Source organism: Stegostoma tigrinum, chromosome 1 (genome assembly GCF_030684315.1).
Source record: "Stegostoma tigrinum isolate sSteTig4 chromosome 1, sSteTig4.hap1, whole genome shotgun sequence".
Lineage (NCBI taxonomy): Eukaryota > Metazoa > Chordata > Chondrichthyes > Orectolobiformes > Stegostomatidae > Stegostoma > Stegostoma tigrinum.
In genome coordinates, this window is record NC_081354.1 from 166,410,756 (window position 1) to 166,433,948 (window position 23,193).

Consider the following 23,193-nt stretch of genomic DNA (forward strand, 5'->3'; position numbering starts at 1 on the left):
AATACCAGGATGTGAGTTTGCTCGCTGAGCTGAAAGGTTAGTTTTTAGACGTTTCGTCACCATTCTAGGTAACATCATCAGCGAGCCTCTGACAAAGCACTGCTGTTTTGTCCGGCTTTCTGTTTATATGTTTAGGTTTCCTTGGGTTGGTGATGTCATTTCCTGCGTTGGTGGTGTCATTTCCTGTTCTTTTTCTCAGAGGATGGTAGATTGGCTCCAAATCAATGTGTTTGTGGAACACATGTGGAACACATCCATCCTAGGACAAGCTGAACAGAGACATGCACGAGAATTCCTAGAAGCATGGCATTCCAACCGGAACTCCATCAACAAACACATTGATTTGGAGCCAACACAGGAAATGACATCACCAACCCAAGGAACCCTAAACATATAAAAAGAAAGAGGGACATAACACCAGTGCTTCGTCAGAGGCTCACTGTTGATGTTACCTAGAATGGTGACTGATTATCTGGGAACAAACCTTCCAGCTCAGTGAACCAGCTTACATCTGGAACAAAATAAACACCCACTCTCTTGTGGACCGAGAGGAGGAGAGCGCTGTGTTAGAGGTGGAAGGAAGACGTCGGGTTGGCTGTGCACCCTTGCAACCAGTGGATCTTAATGCTGGCTTCGGCCTAACGCTGGTTCAGGGGAGCAGCCAACCTGCAACGATGGCTGCGGCGAGTCCTCATGTCCCGGGTGAGGGGGTCCGGAACACCACCCGTGTTTCCGTGAAGAAGGTGGATGAAGGTGCGCCTGTGGACCGCACCTTCTTCGTGAAGAGGGTCCTGTTGGACTGTTGTGGGTTTGCTGCTGCGGACATTTACTGCCTGCAGGATTTCCCCGGAGGAGGTTTTTACGATGTGACCTTCAGGAGTGCCAAGCGTTGCGAGCGCTTCCTGGAGGTTTTCAAGGAGAAAGGAGGTGAGGGCCCCCTCTCTGTATTGACCGCTGTCCCGCTGTTTGTGATGCCAGCGCAGAGGAGCCGTATGGTGACTGTACACATGTACAACCCGCATGTGCCAGCAGTTGATGTCCTGACCTTGCTTGGAAGGTACGTGAAGGTGGAAGGGGACCTAACTGACATCATGGACCCCTTTGGCATTTGGACGAGTAAGAGGCAGGTCAAGGTGACGCTGAGGATGGGCGCGGACGGGAACATCGTACACCCACCGTCCAGCTTCGCGATCGGCGGGAGCAAGGGCTACCTGACCTACGCAGGGCAACCTAAAGTCTGCCATGCCTGTGGTAGGTCAGGTCACGTGGCGGCCGACTGCAAAGCCACCATCTGCAGGAACTGCAGGGAGGAGGGACACCTTGCAAAGGATTGCCCACAAGAGAAAAGCTGCAACCTTTGAGGGGAAGCGGGCCACCTCTATAGGGCATGCCCGCAGCGAGGGACCACCTACGCCCAGGTTGCCGGCAGGGGCAATGCGGGGCCAGTCCCCCCCGGAGGAGAGGAAGGCGCCAGGGCCCTACAAGGACCCCACTAATGTGCAGGAGGCCCAGGACGTGCAGGAGGGCCCAGCCCCGCAGGATGGGCCCGAGGCCAGCAAAGCGTCCCTCCAGGCTCCGCTCCCACCCAACAACCCAGAGTCGATGGAGGTGGCGACAGGCGACCCAGGGGAGTGGACGACAGTCCGGAAAGCAAGGAGGAAGGCGCGTCGGCGGGCCCAGGAACCGCAACCATCAAGCGGGAAGAGGCAGCTACAGGGGGCTATAAGAGCTCCTCTGACGAGGGAGATTCGGAGAGGGCCCGCCCAAAGCAGAAGCTAAAGATCTCAAGGGAGAAGGAAAGCAGCACCCCACTTCCAGGTGACGGGAGGCGTCCTGAGGCTCCCTCCGACACCCAGTCACATGCGGCTGGGGCACTGGAGGGCCCCCTGGAACTTCCAGGCGGGAAGGAGGAAACAGCGCGTCCCCAGCCTGACGCAGAGCCGGACTCTCCTGCCTCCATACCCCCGACGGGGGGATGCCACTCGGAAGGCAGCACGGACGGTTTCCTGAGCCCGGAGTTAGCCCGGGCAATGGGCATGAAGGGACAGATGGAGGGGCTGGACCTTGGACTTGGGGAGGGTACTGCCCACAATGGGGGTACGAGTTGCAAGCATTAATGTGCGCAGCGTCATGTCCACCGCAAGATATGTGTCCACGTTGGCCTACCTGACCACCATCAAGGCGGACCTTTTGTTTCTGCAGGAGTGCGGGATACCGCACCTCGGCAGGTATGGGAAATGGTCCGGCGCCTGGACCTGTGGGCCTTCGATCTGGTCGGGGGGTAACGACTGTCGCTCCTCGGGCCTGGCTATTCTGCTGTGGGGGTGCAACTTCACCATCTCTCAAGTTCAGGAGGTGGTGGGGGACGCCTCCTAGTGGCTGACGTCACCTACAGGAACGCTCCCCTGAGGCTGATCAACGTGTACGCCCTAGTGGTACGGAGTGAGCGGTTGGCCGTCCTGCAGCGGCTTCCACCCCTGCTGGCTACGTCCAGGCCGGTCATCCCAGGCAGAGACTTCAACTGCATCATCGATGCAGATGGAAGATCCGGCGTGGGGACAGCGGGTGTGGGGAGTCAACTTGACGTCACGTCCAGATTCCTGATGGGCACGGTGAAGGACGCCAAGCTGCTCGACGTCTTCAGCACCCTTGCAGACGGTGCGCAGCAGAGGTACACCTGGTCGCGGCCAGACGGGTCTATCCGCTCAAGGATAGACTTCCTGTTTGTGTCACGGGCGTTCTCGATCAGGTCCACTGGTGTCGAGCCGGTGTTGTTCTCTGACCACTGCCTCCTGCTGGCCGACTGTCACTTACAGGACGACCAGCTAGCCTGCAAGGGGACGTGGAAGCTCAGCACGACTCTGTTGACCCCAGAGAACGTTGAGGAGCTTAAGAGGGAGTACGCCGGTTGGAGGACCGTGAAACCCCTCTTTGAGTCTCCGGGTGACTGGTGGGAGACGGTGAAGGAGAACATCAAGAGGTTCTTTGTCCTCAAGGGTGTTCGGAAGGCGAGAGAGAGGCGGGGAAAGCTGTCGCGACTCCAGAAAAGGGTGCAGAACCTGCTCCTTCTGCAGTTGATGGGGGTCGATGTCACGGAAGACCTCCACGAGGTGAGGGGCCAGCAAGCCTCGCTCTTCACCGTGGAGGCCTCCAGGATAATCTTCCGGTCCAGGGTCTGCTCCGTGGAGCAGAACGAGACGTGCTCGCGTTTCTTCTTTCAGAAGGTGCACAAAGAGAGCTCTGTGCTTTGCCGGCTGAAGGAGGACGACGGCTCGGTGACGTCGCCTCGGCCCGACATTTTGAGGATCAGCAGATCCTTCTATGCCGGACTGTATGACACGAAGCCCAAGGACAGCATGGCCTCCGAGTCGTTCCTGTCGTCTATCACGGAGGTCTTAGACGACGGCACGAGGGAGTGGCTGGACCGGCCGATATCCCTGGACGAGCTGACCAGAGCCCTCAAGTCCTCGGAGAGGAATAAGACTCCCAGGAGCGATGGCTTACCGGACGAGCTGTATTCCGCTCTGTGGGACCTGGTCGGCCAGGACCTGCTGGAGGTGTACGATAGTGCGCTTCTGGCAGGGGAAATGTGCAAGTCCATGAGGAAGGGCATCATCACTCTCATTTACAAGAGGAAGGGGGAGAGGGAAGAAATTAAGAATTGGCGTCCCATTTCACTATTGAACGTGGACTACAAAATCCTGGTCAAGGTCATAGACAACCGGGTCAGGTCTGTCCTGGAGTCGGTGATTCACCCTGACCAAACCTGTGCTGTGCCGAAGATCGCTGAGAGCCTCGCGCTCATCAGGGATACGATCGCCTACGTGCAGGACAGGCGGGTGGACACCTGCCTCGTCCGCCTGGACCAGGAGAAGGCCTTCGACAGGGGCTCTCATGCTTACATGAGGGACATCCAAATTGGGGTTCGGGGAGGACATCCGCAGTTGGATCCAGCTGCTCTACACCAACATCGTTAGTGCAGTCTCGATCAACGGGTGGGAATCAGACAGTTTTCCCATCAGATCTGGAGTCAGGCAGGGCTGCCCGCTCTCTCCTGCCTTGTTCGTGTGCTGTGTGGAGCCCTTCGCCGCATCCATCAGGAAGGACGTGAGCCTGAAGGGCGTGACTATCCCAGGCAGCGGAGGCCTTCAGGTCAAGACCTCCCTGTACATGGACGACGTCGCCGTCTTCTGCACCGATCGTCGATCGGTGAGTAGGCTGTTGGACATCTGCGGCCAGTTTGAACTGGCCTCGGGTGCCAAAGTCAATAGGGGTAAGAGCGAGGTCATGTTCTTCGGGAACTGGGACGACCGCTCCTTCATCCCCTTCACAGTCAGGACAGACTACCTGAAGGTGCTAGGTGTTTGGTTTGGTGGAGCTGGGGCGTGCACTAAGACTTGGGAGGAGCGTATCACCAAACTGAAGCAGAAGCTGGGCAGGTGGACGCTTCGGTCCCTCTCCATCACGGGTAAGAACCTGGTCGTCAGGTGCGAGGGGCTTTCGGTACTGTTGTATGTGGCGCAGGCCTGGCCTATTCCCCGGACCTGCGCCGCTGCGGTCACCCGGACCATCTTCCACTTCATTTGGGGGTCGAGGATGGACTGGGTCCGCAAGGACACCATGTACAAAGACCTGGAAAATAGGGAAAAGGGCGTACCGAACGCCACCCTCGCCCTGACGGCTACCTTTGTGTGCGGCTGCATCAAGCTGTGCGTAGATCCTTAGTCTGCAAACACCAAGTGTCACTACTTACTGAGGTTCTACCTGTCCCTGGTGTTGCAAAGGATGGGCCTGGCCTCGTTGCCGCGGAACGCTCCGAGTAGCTGGACTGTCCCGTACCACCTGTCCTTCGTGGAGAAATTTTTGAAGGGAAACACCTTTGACCACAAGGCGGTCAGGCAGTGGTCAGCACGTAGTATCCTCGAGACCCTTTGGGAAAAGGAGAGGGTGGATCCCGTCGTGTGGTTCCCCACGCAGACTGCCAAAGTTGTTTGGCAGAATGCCTCATCGCCAGAACTTTCAAACAAGCACAAGGACATTGCTTGGCTGGCGGTGAGAGGGGATCTCCCAGTCAGATCCTTTATGCATGCCCGGAGTCTCTGCGCCACCGCACGCTGCCCTCGAGGCGGCTGCGGGGGCGGACGAAACTGTCGATTACCTCCTTCTGGAGTGTGCCTATGCGCAGGAGGTCTGGAGGGGGATGCAGTGGTATTTGTCAAGGTTTGTCCCGAGCAGCTCCGTGACGCGGGACTCCGTGCTCTACGGGCTGTTTCCCGGGACACACACCGAGACCAACATCAACTGCGCCTGGAGGACCATCAATGCGGTGAAAGATGCTGTTTGGTCTGCCCGCAACTTGCTGGTCTGCCAGCTGAAAGAACTGACCCCGACCGAATGTTCCAGACTGGCGCACTCCAAGGTCCAGGACTACGTGCTGAGGGATGCGTTGAAGCTTGGGGCAGCCGCCGCCAAGGCGCGGTGGGGAAAGACCACGGTATGAAACCCCTCGTCCAGAATGGAAAAAAAGGGCCCTATCTGGTAACTGGGCCCAGCTGGTGCCTTCTCCAACTGGTCAGGAGGCCAGCGGGGACTGTGCGGGGTGACGACTGCCGGGGTAATTTCTTTGTTTTGTTTTTTTTCTTCTTTGTTTGTTTTTTTTCCTTTAGTTGGTGTATGTACCCCCTGGGTAACCCAGAGCGGCTTGCATGACTGGGTAGGTGTATAAATATGTTTTTTTTTGTACATCTTATGAATAAAGTATATTTTTACAAATTTTAAAAAAAGTGACGAAACGTCTGAAACCTAACCTTCCAGCTCAGCGAGTAAACTCACATCCAGAGCCTCAACCTGAGCTACAAATCTTTCTAAATTCAATACCAGATGTCACCAAGATTTCCTCCAACTAGATATTTTGCAAAATAAAGCCATTATACCATGCATGTTGTTGTTTTCACTCACTCCTACCCTCAACCACAACACAGTCTTTTCTTGTTCTTGTTTTCACCATCCCCATTTTCGCCTTTTTGTTCACTATTGGATGTTGGCATCACTGGCTAAGCCAGCATTTATTACCTATCTCTACCTATTCTCCAAGGGAATTAGAGAGCTGTCTTGTAGGGCCATTAGACTTGGGGTGTAGGAACATCCAAAGTGCTGTTGACTGGCGGTTGGCAGGGGAGCTGTTCCAGAATTTTGACAGTGCCACTGAAGGAATGGCAATATACTTCCAACATCGGGATGATGTTTGATTTGGAGGAGAATTTGCTATTGATGCTGTGCAGTACAGCTGCAGCCCTTGTCTTTCTAGGTGGGAGAGGTTGCAGATTCGGAAGGGACTGCCTGGATGGCCTTGGTGAGCTGCATTTGTGTGCTTTGAAGATCCGTGGTCTCCAATCTTTTTAACCACAAGATCAGTTTTTGAATTTGAATGCAATCCAGTGTCTATCCCTAAAAAAAATCTAGAATAAACAGTTTAATTTTAGTGTCATGTAAATCTAAACGCAGGTGCATATATATTTATTTTGTTCTCTATTTACCACTTCTCATTGTGACACCTGTGACTGCATATTGTCTGCCAGTGTGTTAAAGCCTGTTTTGAAGTTTGAGTAAGGATTTAAACTAGCAGTGCTTAAGGGTTGTTGCTTGAATTAAGGTGGTTATGGCTGTTGGCAATCAATCATTTCAGGTCCAGAGCATCTCTGTAGAAATTCCTCAGGGTAGTGTCCTCGGTACAGCCATCTTCAGCTGCTTCGTCATTGACTTCCCCTCCATCATAAGTTCAAAGTGGGGATGTTCGCCAGTGCTGGCACATTGTTCCGCACCATTTGCAACTCCTCAGATATTGAAGCAGTCCATGTTCAAATGCAACAACATCTGAATATCCAAGCTTGGGCTGGTGTGTGGCAAGTAATATTTGTGCCACACAAATACCAGGACATGACTATCTTCAATAAGACACCATTCACACCCAATGGTGTACCATCATTGATAGTGGAGGTTTCAGCATTCTTAACATTCTCATTGACCAGAGAGTCAACTGGACTCGTCATTTAAACGCTGGTGACAAGAGCAGATCAGAAACTAGCAATACTGCAGTGAATAACTCACACCCTTACTCCCCACTTGCCTCGATATGTGCCGCTCCAACAGCACAAGAAACCTGACGCCATCCAGGAAAAAGCAGCCTGTTTGATTGCTGTCACATCTATAGATTAGATTCCTACAGTGTGGAAATAGGCCCTTCGGCCCAACAAGTCCACGCCGCTCCTTGGAGCATCCCACCCACACCCATCCCCGTGTAACCCATACACCCCTGAACACTAAGGGCAATTTAGCATGACCAATCCACCTAGCCTGCACATCTTTGGACTGTGGGAGGAAACCGGAGCACCCAGAGGAAACCCACGCAGACACGGGGAAAATGTGTAAACTCCACACAGACACTTGCCCGAGGCTGGAATCAAACTCGGTCCCTGGCGCTGTGAGGCTGCAGTGCTAACCACTGAGCCACTGTGCCGCCCCAATAGGCACTCATTCTTTTCGCCAGCAACACTAAGAAGCAGCAGTGTGTACTGTCTACAAGATGCACTCCAGAAATTCATCAAAGATCCTTGGACAGCACCTTCCAAACCCACAACCACTTCCATCCAGAAGGAGGCAGTAAGGATCGCAGATGCTGGAAGCTAGAGTCCATAAATGTGGAGCTGGAAAAAGCCAATGTTTCGAGACAAAGGACAATTTCAGGTTAGTTTTACTTGCAATTGTCAAGGTGAAGGGTTTCGGCCCGAAACGTTGACTTTCTTGCTCCTCAGATGCTGTCTGACCTGCCGTGCTTTCCCAACTCCACATTTGTTGATTCCATCTGGAAAGACTTGGGCAGCAGATACGTGGAAACATCATCATCTTCAAGTTCTTCTCTGAGCCACTTGCTGTCCTGACTTTGAAACTTATCGCCGTTCTTTCATTGTCCTTCACAATCCTACCTCAGGGCATTGTGGGTCATCGTACAGGTTTGGATTGCAGTGGTTCAAGAGGACAGCTCACCACCACATTTTAAAGGCCCCTACGATGGATAATAATGCTGGCCAGCCTGCGATGCACACATCCCATGAGTGACTTAAAAAAAATCAGTAGTTGTTTTCTGACAAGTCTATTCCACTCGACCTTTGAATCACCTGCTGCACCTGAAATCCCACCTTCAGCGATTCATACACAAGGACACCCAAGTCCCTCTGCGCACCAGCGTGCTGCAATTTTATTACCATTTAAAACATAGTCCATTTTGCTGTTATTCCTGCCAAAATGGATGACCTCACACTTATCAACATTGTACTCCATCTGCCAGGCCTTTGCCCACTCACTTAGACTATCCATATCCCTCTGCAGACTTTCAGTGTCTTCTGCACACTTTGCTCTGCCACTCACCTTCATGTCATTTGCAAATTTGGACACACCACACTTAGTCCCCAACTCCAAATCATTTATATAAATTGTTTACAATTGAGGTCCCAACATTGATCCCTGAGGCACACCACTAGCCAATGACCGCCAACCAGAAAAACACTCATTTAGCCCTACTCTTTGCTTTCTACTGGTCAACCAATCCTCTGTCCATGTCAATACATTACCTGTAATACCGTGGAACTTTATCTTATGCAGCAGCCTTTGGTGTGGCACCTTGTCAAATGCCTTCTGGAAATCCCGATACATCACATCCACAGGTTCCCCATTGTCCACCATGCAAGTAATTTCCTCAAAGAATTCCACCAAATTAGTTAAACATGACCTACCCTTCATAATCCCAAGCTGTGTGTTCCCAATGGAACAATTTATATCCAGCTGTCCTGCCATTTCTTCTTTAATGATAGATTCAATCAATAGATAGTAAGGCATAAATAGAGAGATCATGAGGCAGCTGGAGGTGGGTCTACTTGGAGTTGTTTTGATTTGCGCACGCATGGCTGGCTTGCATGAACCATGTCTTCAGTGGATAACTGCTGTTATCCAAATTTCTTGGTTTGCCATGATGTTCAAATTCAGCTGTTAGAGCACATACTTGGAGAATATCGGTGTTATGAAAGCCGTCGGACATTCTGAATGATTCACTGCTCAAGTGCCAGACCAGTTGAGGGAATTTTGGGCAGCTGATACACAACTCCTGTAAAGTGATTTAAGTGCAATCAGTGACACCTTGCACAATGGGGAAACCTGCAGTCTTAATGTTGCTGCATGGTCCCTCTTCTTGCTTGTCTGTGATGAGAAAATGAAATATAGTTATCACTTTGAATAAAGACCCTCTGAGAATTCCCTAATGTAGTGACAGTAAACTGGAAGATGAAACAAATACTTCCAGCACTAGCCTTGAAGCATCAGATGCAAAAATTTGTTAGCACAGTCATCTTCATACCTACTAATTCTTGCCTTTATTGCAGCAGGAGTAAATTTCCACAAAAATGTCTTAATAAAGTGCAGTCATTACAAGCATTATACCTCAGTGAGTTACAAGAAGGAGAATTGCTCCCTGAACATGCAGATTTACTAACTAGCTCAGAATCCTCTCCCTTGTTCTCCTCTCACTCCAACAGTTTGTCCTGCTCTGTGAGGCTTGTGTTAATTCTCCAAGTTATGCTGTATGCCAAGAGGAAATGCCTGTTACTGCACCCACGTCTGCCACTGACTCGTGCAGAGATTTGAATTTGACAATGTTTCTTCTGTGCCTGCCGCACTGCCTCCTGTAGACTTGTCATTTGGAATAATTATAGAAAACGTCAAACGTTTTTAAAGTCCTAGCAACACCAAGAAGTAACTGAAGTAGTTGATGATTCTTTTTTGAAATAGCACCAGTGTGGAGTGCTTCCTCTTGCTGCCAAGTATGCAGCAATGATGTTAAGGGAGGATGCAGCCTTCAGCTCAAAAAATAACACGTGGAGTCAAACCAGCATTGCCACCATGATTGCCCTTGTGCTGTATACACTGGCACATGATCACTGTGATTAGAGTGTCATCTGGCATGTGTGTACACATGTATTGCTGCCATTTTTGCAGTCTTAAGGTATTGTTAACATGCACAAAAATGCTACTCATGATTTGAATTTCTCACCTGTTTTATCCAGTCCCTATTTTCAAGATTGACAATGGTTTTATGTTGGTTTGTATTGGTTTCAATATGTAAAATGCCTTTTTCTGATTTATTGTTGCTGCTGCAATTTATTTGATGTTTGGCGAGAGCAGGAAATTCAGATTTGCCTTTTCTTTCCTGCACAAAGTTGCTCAAAGTGTAGATTATAATTTTGTCTTTCACTGTACTTCTGCTCCACTTTACTCCTTACAAGGTCTCTGACCAAGCTTTTGATCATCTGAATCTCTTTTTGTGGCCAGGTATAGTTGACCTTATAATGCTCTCACAAAAAGTACATTGGAACATTTTACTGTTGTAGAAGCAGTATAGATATACAAGCTGTTTAAATTTTGTATTTTTGTCAATTCTCACTCTCACGTCAGTGAGAAAGCGTGCTGGTGATGGTTTGTTTGATCCATGTTTTGGCCCTTGCTCCTGCAGTTCTTGAACTCCTGAACTGCAGTCAGTCTTTTTATTGCCATTGTCTGAAATCAGCTGAGAAGCAGTACCTTGCAGTGTACAGTAAAACAAGTTATATGTGGCAGGTAGGCTGCGAAAAAGCCATGGAAATTAATTGTATCAGTGTTGCTTTAAGTTGGCTGATTGATTGTACAAGGCTGAGCTATTTGCTCAATGACACAGCGGGCCCTTTACCTCAGGGGAGGAAAAGGAAACCTAGTGTTAACAAAAAAAAGTCTGCCAGAATTTCAGCTGAAGAACTTATTGATATTGTCAAAAAATGTTGACAACTGAAAGTTGAGTCTGCTTGCCAGTGATTAACTGCTGGGTCCCTCAAAATTATGAAGTATAAAACGCACAGGGTGGTTTGGATTAATGGTATACCATATATGTCCCTTCGAGCTCAGCTGAGAGTACAACACTGAACAAGTCAGCTGACATGAGCAGCCTATAAGCTCCAGCTCTGGGCCTCTCCTGCGTCTTCAGACAGCAGCACTTGGTCTGTTCTTTACTTCTGGGAAAATTGAAGTAGCCGCCATATGCCCGGTATTTTCATATCTCATGTGAAGTGCGCTCAGAGAATGGGGAAATAACGGCTGTGAAGATGGGGAGCTCTCATCTGCAGAGCAAAGGGTTACCTCTAGGTAATGATTCTTCTGTTTTTGTTTGTAAGTGGCTTTCTAAAATAAAGCCGTGCTGGCTCAACAGTAAAATACTTTCTTGTTTGTTAAAGCAGCAAGCTCGTTCAAACTTGCCCCTCCTCTGTGAGATTGTTCAGAGAGTTGTACATATGGTCTCATGTGTCGTCCTCAGCAGTATGAGGCTCTTTATTTGTAGAAACAAATGGCAGCACTTTTTGTAGTTCATCGTCTTGATTATTCCGTGGTGCAGCTGTTTTTTTTTGCTTGTTGACAATGGGAGACTTTGTTCATTCTGAACTTCCACACCCATCCTCCCTCTTTGGGCTGTCGAAATGAGTGAAAGCAAAGAACTAATCCAAAATTATGCAGGGGAAAAAAGGTGTCCCAGCAATGTTGGTTATTTTTCTTTCAGATAAGTGATTATTTTAACTGATTGTGTCCCCAAAACACTCTAACCGTCTGCCTTCAAAGAAATTCTGCAGGCAAGTGGGGGAGACAAAGAAAACACCAGTTTTTTTTCCTACTAAAATTGTGCTGCCGTCCCCAGCTCTGAATTTCAATGCGTTTGGTTCAGTAACTGCATGTTTTTCCCAGTGAAGCAGGATGGTCTTCAATGACTCTGTTAGCAGCAAGCAAGGACAAGCCCAACACTTTTTGTTTTAGAAAACATGATCTTTGGCCATGCGGGAACATCTGCAGAGGATTTTTTGCTGCTTTGGAAAAATAGTTCAGCTGACAACATCTTATAGTTAGTATTTTGGTTGCTTTTCTTGTTTTGATGTCTAAGAGCTTAGGCCGATGACTTTTTTCACAAAGGAATAACATCTTACCTTGATAGGGAAATACAAAACAGCGATCACATCAAAAATGGTAAAGATGAAAGGGGTTGTGAATGTCTAATTATTTCTTTTAAATAGCTTATTTAGTCAAAAAAAATGTATCCGCGTGTAACTACGATGAATTGGCATTGTTTAAAGCTATTAGTGTTAGTATTTTTTTGACTGAATAAATCTTTCCAATAAAGATATTAATATTTAATTAGTACACTTGGCATTTTCTAAAATTTTCTTGTGTTGGCCTTGATTTATTGTACCAGAAAACAAGTAAAATAACTGTCCCTTTGTCACCTAGCGGATTCTTTTTGTTTAAAGTTGAATTTAAAACCCACTCTCTTGCTGTGAATTCTATTATGGAATTTCCATGTTCCTTTAATTGAAGCTGCATGACTTCTTTTAGCTTAATTTTTCAAATTGCTAAACATGACGAGGAAATCATCCAAATATCTGAAATATCAGTGTAGATATGTTATCACATGTTTGTGCCATCAACATAAGTAGATGCTGCTTCCTAAGTGAAAGAGCAGAACTAAGAATGAGATATCACTAATACCAACTTTTTATTCCAATTTAAATGATGGGTGGGAGAACTTATAATCAAAATCTTCTATGTTACCCCCCACTTTGTTGTTACAGTTATGAAATGAACAGTATTTTATTAAATTAATCTTAAATAATTCTAAACTGATTATCAACTTAATGTCCAGGATGTAATCAATTTTGTGTCTGAAAATAGATTAAATAAAGGACTAAGCTTTAAATTTTCTCAACTGGCTTGCATTCAAGTATAACCTTTCATAGAACAATGGTGAATACAATGTCTTCGCTTAACTCATGGCTGACTTGCAATTTCTAAATATGATGCTTATCCAGGCGCAATTTTTTATTCTAACCAGCTCTGAGATTGCAAGCATTGACAGAATGATTAGGGGGGGGATAAAAACATGTACTGTTATCAAGAATGGTACGGTTTTTCACCTATGCTGACATAAAATTTTGTGTTGAGTGGGGTAAGGTGACCTAAATGTATGTTTCGAATCACCTCTCTTTTTATCTGGTTTAGCAGTTTAAATTGGTTGGAGAAATGCCTGCTTTAAAAATAAATTTCCTGGTGGCTGAGTTTATGCCTACAGAGAAAAAATGTTAAAAACTCCAAATGAGTTGTTTCTGAATAGCCTCAACAGAAGATGCAGTGTTTTTTGTCAGTCTGAATCCTGCAAAAACCTTTTTCTCGTGGTTAAATTCCACTCTCTAACTGACAGTCTTTGTTGTTTTTCCCATGAAACCAGCACACAAATGATATCCTTCCCCCTGTGTGAAGAAGAGGAGTTCATCCAGTAAAGTAAAGCAGGAGAGACTATTCTCTCCTCAACACACCACTCCTGCTACTGGCTGATAACATATCAGCACATACCACAGCCATTGAGAAATCTACAACTCCACCATTTAGCATTCCCCTGGTTGGAGGGGTAATAATGTTGCTGGAATGGAAGGAGACAAAAATATCAGAGATTATCCCAAACTCTGAAATCTGTGATGATTACTTCTGTATAGATTCTAGATGTTTTTTAGAGAGGGAACAAAGGTGAATCTTAATTTTATGGTTGACTGGTTTAAACCAAACATATTTTCCTACTCAGAACTTCACAGTAGGAAGTGGACTACCGCAAGTTAATGAGGAGAAATACCTGCCATTACCGAGGCTTCAGACTGCTCTGGGAAACCTGTTAATTTCCCATTGAAAACATGAGTTAAAATCTCCCCACTACTTCAAGTTTGTTTTGTGATACAAATGCAAAATCTTACTTTGTGTAAGCAGGAAGCTGTTGTGTACAATCCCAATAAGTCAGCAATCTCTGCAGTGTTTGCTGTTGCCTTGTTGACAAGTTGATGCACTTATTTTTGGGATGACTTTCCATGGTTTTGTTAATTATTTGCTTTTGTTATTGATGGCAGGGCCTCAGACACAGCAAAGAAATCGTTTCTGCCATTTTCTGGTCTTAGTCCACCAGTTGATGCACTTTTTAATGCAGTGTTTTACAGCATGTCAAGATTGGCCTTGAATGCGCCGCATTCTTAGCCTCACAAAAAGCTGCTGTGTTCTAGATAATCTTTTGTTCAAACCTGTCACTGTATTTCACCCTTGCACTTCATGAAATTAAATATTTAAAAATTAAAGCCATCTTTTAAGTGACTATCTACTTTCACTCTCACTTTTGGGCTAATGTGTGTTTGAACACCTGGGGCTTAATTTAGCGGTTCATGTAGAAATTCAGATCTGGGATGTGATAGATCCCAGATAGCATTCCCTTTCTTTTGCCAGCCTGCTGCTTTGGGGAGTTGGGGTTCCTTGAGTTGGGGTCTGGATGATCTGAGGTAGTCTGATACCTAGTTAATGAGTGGGGTAAGGGGGGTGGGGTGTTGGTGCTCTGTGGGAATGGAGGTAATAGACCCAGGAAGACCACCATGCCTGAACTAGATCAGCAGTGTGGTCTCAGCAAAAGAATTTTCTTCTTCAAAATGACCAAGCCAAATAGAGAACAGAGACCTGAAGTATCAGGAAGGGAAAGATTCGCCATTAAATTTCACTGCTGCTTTTTCTTTTGTCTATTTTCCCCCCCTTTTTTTGTAACCACTCTTCCACAATGAATAAAACTGTTTTGGTGCTGCCCTTACCCTGGCTGGAATGGAACAGATTTGCAGAGCTCATAACAGTCACCCAGAACCATGAATGTTTTGATCAGAAAGTGAGCACCCAGTGATCTCAATCTGCCCGATTTTGGCAAGGTGGCCAGTTTACTTTAACCTTCCCTCTAAGCCAGAAAGCTCCACAAGCCATCTGTGTGCTAATAGATAGCTTCTGCTTCTGTAAGCTGCTGTTGTGCACAGATCTTTGGAGATATGCGGAACAGCATAAAACCTATTCCATTCCTCCTCCCACATAACCCATTCGCTTTACTCTTCCCCATCCCTTCCTTGATTAATAGAATTGGGAACAGAAGTGGCAGATTTGTACTCAAGCCACTGCCACTACCACCACTTTTGCCTTCTGCTTCCCTTTTGTCTCAACCTGAAGCTGGGAACTCTGCCCGCTGACTCCTCTGCTCATTTACATTCTTCAAAGAACATTTCCACCTAGTATTTGCTCCCATCATTGTTTTTCCTCTTGGTGTGTATCACTTCATATCAACCGATTTTTGTTTGCCCATTCCATTGATCTGCCATTACAATCCACAGTGTCCTCTTCTAGTTTCTAAACACTTGACTTTTGCGTCATCAGGACTTAGCTCTTAATGGCCAAGATCAAAACATTAGTATGAACCTTGAAAGTAAAACTTAGGCATAGCCACAGTGCTTGAAATACAGTTTTTCCGGCCCAGATAACAACTTTTACTCTGACAGCCAATGTTCTAACCATGTTATTACTCTCCTTGATTCCACTGTCTTATTTTATGTATTCAGACATTTGTGAGAAATGAAAATCCAGCGTAAATTACATCCTATTGCAATATGTTATCTCTCTTGTTGGTCTGTTTTAAAAACGCATTCAGAATAAATCTTTCAAATGCTGCTTACCTTTAACAAGTCTCCACTGTGGTTGCTCTTCTGATTATTTCTGAGTTTTGAAATGAACATTTGTTTTACTTCACATTATAAATTTGTCACAATTCAGGAGTTTTGTCTTCCTCCACTTGTACGGTGCTTAATGTGTTTGTGGAATTTTTTTTTCTGAGGGTGTATTTTAATGCAATAGTTAGGCAGTTTAAGCAAATTGATGTTAACATAGCTCATAGACTAATTTTCAATAAATGTGTTTGGTAGCGTGCTAGTAGCAGAAACTAATCTCGTCAGAGCAATGAAAGCCACGGGAGAAATGTCCCATCTCATAAGATGGTGAGTAGGGGAAATGATTAGGTTAGTTGACCATGGAGGGATACTTTCTTATCTTCCTTACCTATTTGAAGTTCTGAGTGAGATGATCCATTGAGACACTTCAAAACTTTTTAAATGCTTATTTGAAGACCACCTGAGGGTTGTGACTCTACACCTCCCCAATTGCCTGCCTTCATGGCAGGCGAGAAAAGTGGCTAGTTTCTTGACTGGGGAACTGTCAACTGGGTTCAGGGAAAGTGACCTCCAAGCATAAAAATCAGAGGCATGAGTTTGAGGAAAAGAAGGGTGGCCTCTGAAAGGTTTTGTTCAGAGATAAATCATAACTTCCATAATGAATTTGAAGTCAAGAGTAGCTGATGAGACTGTATTCGATCTCTTTCGGGACATCAGCAGCAATAATGAGCACCTTACCCTTAATCTGTTGCACTGTTGGCACTCCAGCTTGTGGAAATCTAAGCTGATCATCATAGAAACTCTACGGTACTGACAGGGGCTGTTTGACCCACCAAGTCCACACTGACTGTCCAAAAAGAGTCCAACCTCCAAAACCCTATTACCGTAATCCTGCATTTACTGCTTAGCTATAGACACCATGGGCAACTTAGGACAGTCAGCCACTTAGCCTGCACACCTTTGGACTGTGGGAGGAAACCCTCGCAGGTAATGTGGAGAATGTGTTCAGACTCTAGACAGATTATGTGTACTTTTAGTAAAAATAGTAGATCACTGGAAAATGAATTAGCATACAAAACATCTTTGAGACATCTTTGCTATCAAATTTTAAATTATTGAAACAATTTTCTGTATTCATGATATAACTATTTAAGAGTGAGAATTGTATCAATCTTGATAATGTTTAAATAAAATGGCCTTATTCACTAAACCCTTAATTTGATAATTCCGGAATGTTACTAACAATTTTAACCTGAGGTATACCCACTTGAGTGTAGGATATCCTTCCTGCATGAAGGAAAGCGATATAGAGTGAAATCAAAAGTGTTCAAGTTTCTACCTGAACCACTGAACACAGAACAACCTGTCTTAGTTAATATGTAGTATATTACTGGTCCAGAACAGCAGTATAACTAATACTGAAATTAGGTGACAAGGTAAATATTAAGTTTCAAGTTGTACTTTATACTTTTTAGGCTTTGAATGTAGAACTTAAGAAATCAGTGACCACTTTCAATGTCATTACATGTGATGAGAAAATTTTAATTTAACTACAGTATCTTAGTTTCTTTTTTTTACAAGGAAACACAATATAGAATAGAAATCTTTAAAAGAAACTTTAAATAGAAACTTTTAAATCAGGCTTGAGTCCTTTTTGAATTGATATTCTTATTTGCATTAAGCTTCATTTACACAATGTGAATAGCAGTACACATTTGCTTTACACTTTATTATTAATACATTGTCTATTAATTATATTTAGAAAAAACATTATGGCTATCGCTGGGTTCCAACAGATGAAGCAATGAAGATATTTTTACACAAAAATGACTACAGTGTGCACAGTGGGTCCTTTTCATTGCTTTTATGAACTTTCTACCCTGTAGTGCAAAACTGACACAACCAAACCAAAAAAAAAACTGTTAATCAATAGTTGTCTTTAAATGGAATTCTTTGTTACTGCCATAGCTGACTGAGTATTGATTTTAGCGTGTTCGGCCATTTATAGACCTGTTTCTGCAAACATTGACATCTGAATTTCTGTTAGTTAAAGGTTTTAAATGCAGAAGTACATTTTGATTTTCATTTTTAAGGATCATTTTCAGATTTTGGTGTTCACGGGATTAATGCGTCACAATGCTGTGCAAATAGAATTAATTATGAGATATTTATTGCTTCGACAAATTTCCTATTTTGCAAGTCTACTTTTGCTTAAGCTTCCCCTATAGATTGGGCAGGAGATCAAATTCTGGTCAAATGGCTCCCAATACGAACAAGTATATCTTTGTTGCACTCTGATCTGTTTTGACAGGATTTGACTGCATCAAGTCTTTATTTTTTAAAAAAAGCAAATCAGGCAAATTAACTGCTGAGAACATGCCTTTCTTAACTGCAGTGTGGAAAATGTACACAAATGTGAGTCTCTTGTCAGCGAGTTGGTTTCGAGAATAATTTATCACGACTGAGATGATATTTTGGTGGGAGTTTGAGGAGGTCAGGTGGCCTTTCTAATTTGCATTTAACCAGCATTTCCATGTTTCGTGAAGAAGTAGAAATTTTGTTTCCTTGGTAATTATTTACCAGTAGGCCAGTTATATTCACTCATATCATTGGCGTGCTTAATTCTAAAATTTCTCTATCTGGGCAATTTTGGTGCACTCTTTGAAATTCTTGCTAAATGTTTAAAAAGTATCATTATGTGACTTAGATTTATAAAATCTAAGCTTCCATCTTAACTCCAAGATGGAAAAAGAAAAGGTTTGGAAAAAGTGCATTTTATTTCTTTGTATACAATGGTGTATATCTCAACATTGCATAACTATATTGCTTTTCTAAGTAATCCTCTTCAGGCGTGTTGTGTGAAGTTAAAAGTTGAATGTAGTGCTAAATTCATTAGTTTGAAGTCCAGGATATATATACCCTATATATGAACTGAATCATCCACCAGAGCCTCCAAATTTGATTACTTATCTATATCTCAGCCAAATAGCCTTGCTGCTTACAGACTTGGGGGAAAAACAAATTAATGAGGTGATGGTCAAAATATGGTTAGGCTCATGACTGATAAACTTGCAGGCATTAGTAGTTAGAAATTTCCATTTGACTAAGGAATCCATAAATTGAATGTTTGTCATTTTGAGGAGAGAACAGAGCAAAATGTCTCTTTGCAAAGTTACCTTATGACTAAAATAATCATTAGTAAAATGAAGGAAGGCGTCGTCAACAATGCTAGCAAACAGCACCTGCTTAAAAATAACCAGCTCACTGGCACTTGCAGAACCTAAACGAGGCATTAATCAGTTCCTGACCTCATTACAGCCTTAGTTCAAACATGGACAAAAGATGTATATTGCAAAGATGAAGTGGGAGTGACACACATTGACTGGCGGCATGTTGGTTCAGTGGTTAGCACTGCTGCCTCAGCACCGGGGACCCAGGCTTGATTCCAGCCTTTGGCGACAGTCTGTGTGGAGTTTGTATGTTATCCCTGTGTCTGCATGAGTTTCCTCAAGGTGCTCTCAGTTTCTCCGACAATCCAAAGATGTGCAAGTTAGGTGGTTGGGTCATGCTAAATTGCTCATCGTATCCAAGGACATGTAGGTTAGCCATGGTAAAAATGCAGGGCTACAGGGACAGGGTATTGTCTGGGTGGGATGCTCTTCAAAGGGTTGGTGTGGACTCGATGGACCAAATGGCCTGCTTCCACACTGTTGGGATTCTGCGATTCTGTGATTCTATCAATGCCATACTTGACCAAGTGTGGCATTAATGGGGCCTGGCAAAAGTGGAATCAATGGAAATCAGGGGGAAATGTGTCTCTGGAGTCAAACCTAGCATGTAGGAAGATGATTAGCATTAGATCATAAGATACAGAAGCAGCAGTTAGGCCATTCAGCGCATCGAGTCTACACCGCCATTCAATCGCGGCTGATAAGTTTCTCAACCCCATTTTCCTGCTTTCTCCTCGGAACCCTTGATCACCTTGACAATCAAGAACCAATCTATTTCTGTCTTAAATATACTTAATAACCTGGCCTCCGCAGCCTTCTGTGGCAGTGAATTCTACAGATTCACTACTGTCTGGCTGAAAAAGTTTCTCCTTATCTCTGTTCTAAAAGGTCTTCCCTTTACCCTAAGGCTGTGCCCTCGGGTCCTAGCCTCTCCTCCCATTGGAAACATTTTCCCAATATCCACTTTGTCCAGGCCGTTCGGTATTCTTGCAAAATTGTTGAAGGTCAGTCATCTCAGCTACATGACATCTCTGCTGGAAATCCAAATGGTAGTTTTCTAGGTCCAACCATTTTCTGCTGTTCAATAACTTTTCCTTCAAAGGTGGGGATGTTTGCCAGTGGTTGCACAGTGGCTAACACCATTCACAACTTCCTCTGAAGCAGTCTATGTCCAAATGCAGCAAGGCCTGGACAATATTCAGGATAAGCTGAAAAGTGGCAAGTAACATTCACGCCACACAAATGCCAGACAATAAGCAATCATACCATTGCCCCTTGCATTCTGCGGCATTATCGTCACTGTATTTTTCAATGATCCACATCCTGGGGCTTACAATTGACCAGAAAGCAAACAGGCCGTGTGAATACCGCGCTACAATAGCAGGTCAGAGGATAGGGATACCAGTGCGTATCTCCTTTCCTGACTTCCTAAAACTGTCAGCCATCAACAACTCAAGAGTATGATGAAATACTCCCCACTTGCCTGGTTGAGTGCAGCTGAAATACTCAAACTTGACCCCATCCAGGCCAATGCAGCCTGCTTGATTGGCACAATATCCCCAAGCATCCACTCCCTCCCCTGACACACAGTAGCAATCGTGTATACCATCTACAAGATACACTGCAGGAATTCACCAAGGGCACTTCTGAAGAAGGATCACTGGACTGGAAACATTAACTCTGCTTTCTCTCCATAGATGCCACCAGACCTGGTGAATTTTTCAGCAATTTCTGTTTTTATTTCTGATTTCCAGCATCTGCAGCTCTTTAGTTGTTTATTGTTTAGCCTTCAGAGCCCTCTGCTATAAAGAATAGGAAAGAGGTTCAGAGTGAAGGTGCTATGATTATGGGCAAAGACCTGTAACAAATAACCAATTTAAGTACTTGGGGTCAGTAGTGGCAGAAGATGGAAATAGAAAACAAGTATTGGATCAAGCCTGAGGTAACATGGTGTAGAGCTGGATGAACACAGCAGGCCAAGCAGCATTAGAAGAGCAGAAAACCTGACGTTTCGGGCCTAGACCCTTCTACTAGCTTTCCTGCTCCTCCAATGCTGCTTAGATTGCTGTGTTTGTCCAGCTGTACACCTTGTTATCTCAGATTCTCCAGCATCCTACTATCTCTATGGATCAGGTCTGATTGGAGTAATTGGAAAAAGAGCAGTGGAATATTATGACACAAAGCTATCATTCACACTGAAAGCCAGAATCTAGGAGACAGTTGTAGGACCAGCATAGTAATATAGTGCAGAAACGCGAACACCATTAAGAAGAGAGAAGTAACAATGACTAGGTACTAATGAGATCTGAATGCAAAAATGGGCGTATGCAGTGTTGAGAACTGATTGATAAAGAACCAGTACAGCAGGGTCAGTAAATATTTGTGGGAGCATCAGAAAAAGTAGCCGAGAAGAGCAGGTGTGCATGCTGGAATGGATAGAGATAGAGGAAGCTGATGTGCTGAAAATTTTGTCAAACATTAAGATTGACAAGTCGCTAGGCCCGGACCAGATTTGTCCTCGGCTGCTTTGGGAAGCGAGAAATGCAATTGCTTCGCCACTTGCGAAGATCTTTGCATCCTCGCTCTCCACTGGAGTCGTACCCGAGGACTGGAGAGAGGCAAATGTAATTCCTCTCTTCAAGAAAGGAAATAGGGAAATCCCCGGCAATTATAGACCGGTAAGTCTCACGTCTGTCGTCTGCAAGGTGTTAGAAAGGATTCTGAGGGATAAGATTTATGACCATCTGGAAGAGCATGGCTTGATCAAATACAGTCAACACGGCTTTGTGAGGGGTAGGTCATGCCTTACAAACCTTATCGAGTTTTTTGAGGATGTGACTAGAAAAGTTGATGAGGGTCGAGCTGTGGATGTGGTGTATATGGACTTCAGTAAGGCATTTGATAAGGTTCCCCATGGTAGGCTCATTCAGAAGGTCAGGAGGAATGGGATTCAGGGGAACTTAGCTGCTTGGATACAGAATTGGCTGGCCAACAGAAGACAGCGAGTGGTAGTAGAAGGAAAATATTCTGCCTGGAAGTCAGTGGTGAGTGGAGTTCCACAGGGCTCTGTCCTTGGGCCTCTACTGTTTGTAATTTTTATTAATGACTTGGACGAGGGGATTGAAGGATGGGTCAGCGAGTTTGCAGACGACACAAAGGTCGGAGGTGTCGTTGACAGTGTAGAGGGGCTGTTGTAGGCTGCAGCGGGACATTGACAGGATGCAGAGATGGGCTGAGAGGTGGCAGATGGAGTTCAACCTGGATAAATGCGAGGTGATGCATTTTGGAAGGTCGAATTTGAAAGCTGAGTACAGGATTAAGGATAGGATTCTTGGCAGCGTGGAGGAACAGAGGGATCTTGGTGTGCAGATACACAGATCCCTTAAAATGGCCACCCAAGTGGACAGGGTTGTTAAGAAAGCATATGGTGTTTTGGCTTTCATTAACAGGGGGATTGAGTTTAAGAGTCGTGAGATCTTGTTGCAGCTCTATAAAACTTTGGTTAGACCGCACTTGGAATACTGCGTCCAGTTCTGGTCGCCATATTATAGGAAAGATGTGGATGCTTTGGAGAGGGTTCAGAGGAGGTTTACCAGGATGCTGCCTGGACTGGAGGGCTTATCTTATGAAGAGAGGTTGACTGAGCTCGGTCTCTTTTCACTGGAGAAAAGGAGGAGGAGAGGGGACCTAATTGAGGTATACAAGATAATGAGAGGCATAGATAGAGTTGATAGCCAGAGACTATTTCCCAGGGCAGAAATGGCTAGCACGAGGGGTCATAGTTTTAAGCTGGTTGGTGGAAAGTATAGAGGGGATGTCAGAGGCAGGTTCTTTACGCAGAGAGTTGTGAGAGCATGGAATGCGTTGCCAGCAGCAGTTGTGGAAGCAAGGTCATTGGGGTCATTTAAGAGACTGCTGGACATGTATATGGTCACAGAAATTTGAGGGTGCATACATGAGGATCAATGGTCGGCACAACATTGCGGGCTGAAGGGCCTGTTCTGTGCTGTACTGTTCTATGTTCTATGTTCTAAGAAACTGAAATGGTATAACTTTCTGTTGTAGGGACCGGGGTGGAACTGTGGAGAGGTGAATGATGGAGTTGGGACTGCCAGAAAGAAGGAAGAGGAAAGCTTAGGGCTAAATAGAAAGATGCAGTGGTTCCATTTCAGTCATTTTTTTGGCTACTTTCTTCAGTCCTCTATTTTGATTCTTATAGGTGCTGGTTCTTGATTTTTGTCCTTTCCTGCTACTCGTCAGTTTCTTCTCAACATCGGCATCTCTTTGGTGTCCAGTTATTGTTCTCTTCTGCACCATATGACCAGACCAGTTTCACACCTGTC

At 45.2% G+C, this 23,193-nt stretch overlaps 1 protein-coding gene across 11 annotated transcripts in view; it reads left to right on the forward strand.

Annotated features, from left to right (window-relative positions):
- ctbp1 (C-terminal binding protein 1) overlaps positions 1-23,193 on the forward strand; it is a 341,145-nt gene that overhangs the window by 239,209 nt on the left and 78,743 nt on the right. Inside the window, exons 1-2 of one of the 11 annotated variants that reach the window (XM_048532501.2) lie at positions 11,046-11,220; positions 17,383-17,464. The exons of 8 other annotated variants lie outside the window; for them this stretch is intronic. In XM_048532501.2, the coding sequence (XP_048388458.1) occupies positions 17,425-17,464 (40 nt within the window). In that variant the 5' untranslated portion in view covers positions 11,046-11,220; positions 17,383-17,424. Of the gene's footprint in view, positions 1-11,045; positions 11,221-17,382; positions 17,465-23,193 lie in introns of those variants that run through there. 2 more of the 11 variants (XM_048532511.2, XM_048532520.2) reach the window with 2 other exon arrangements.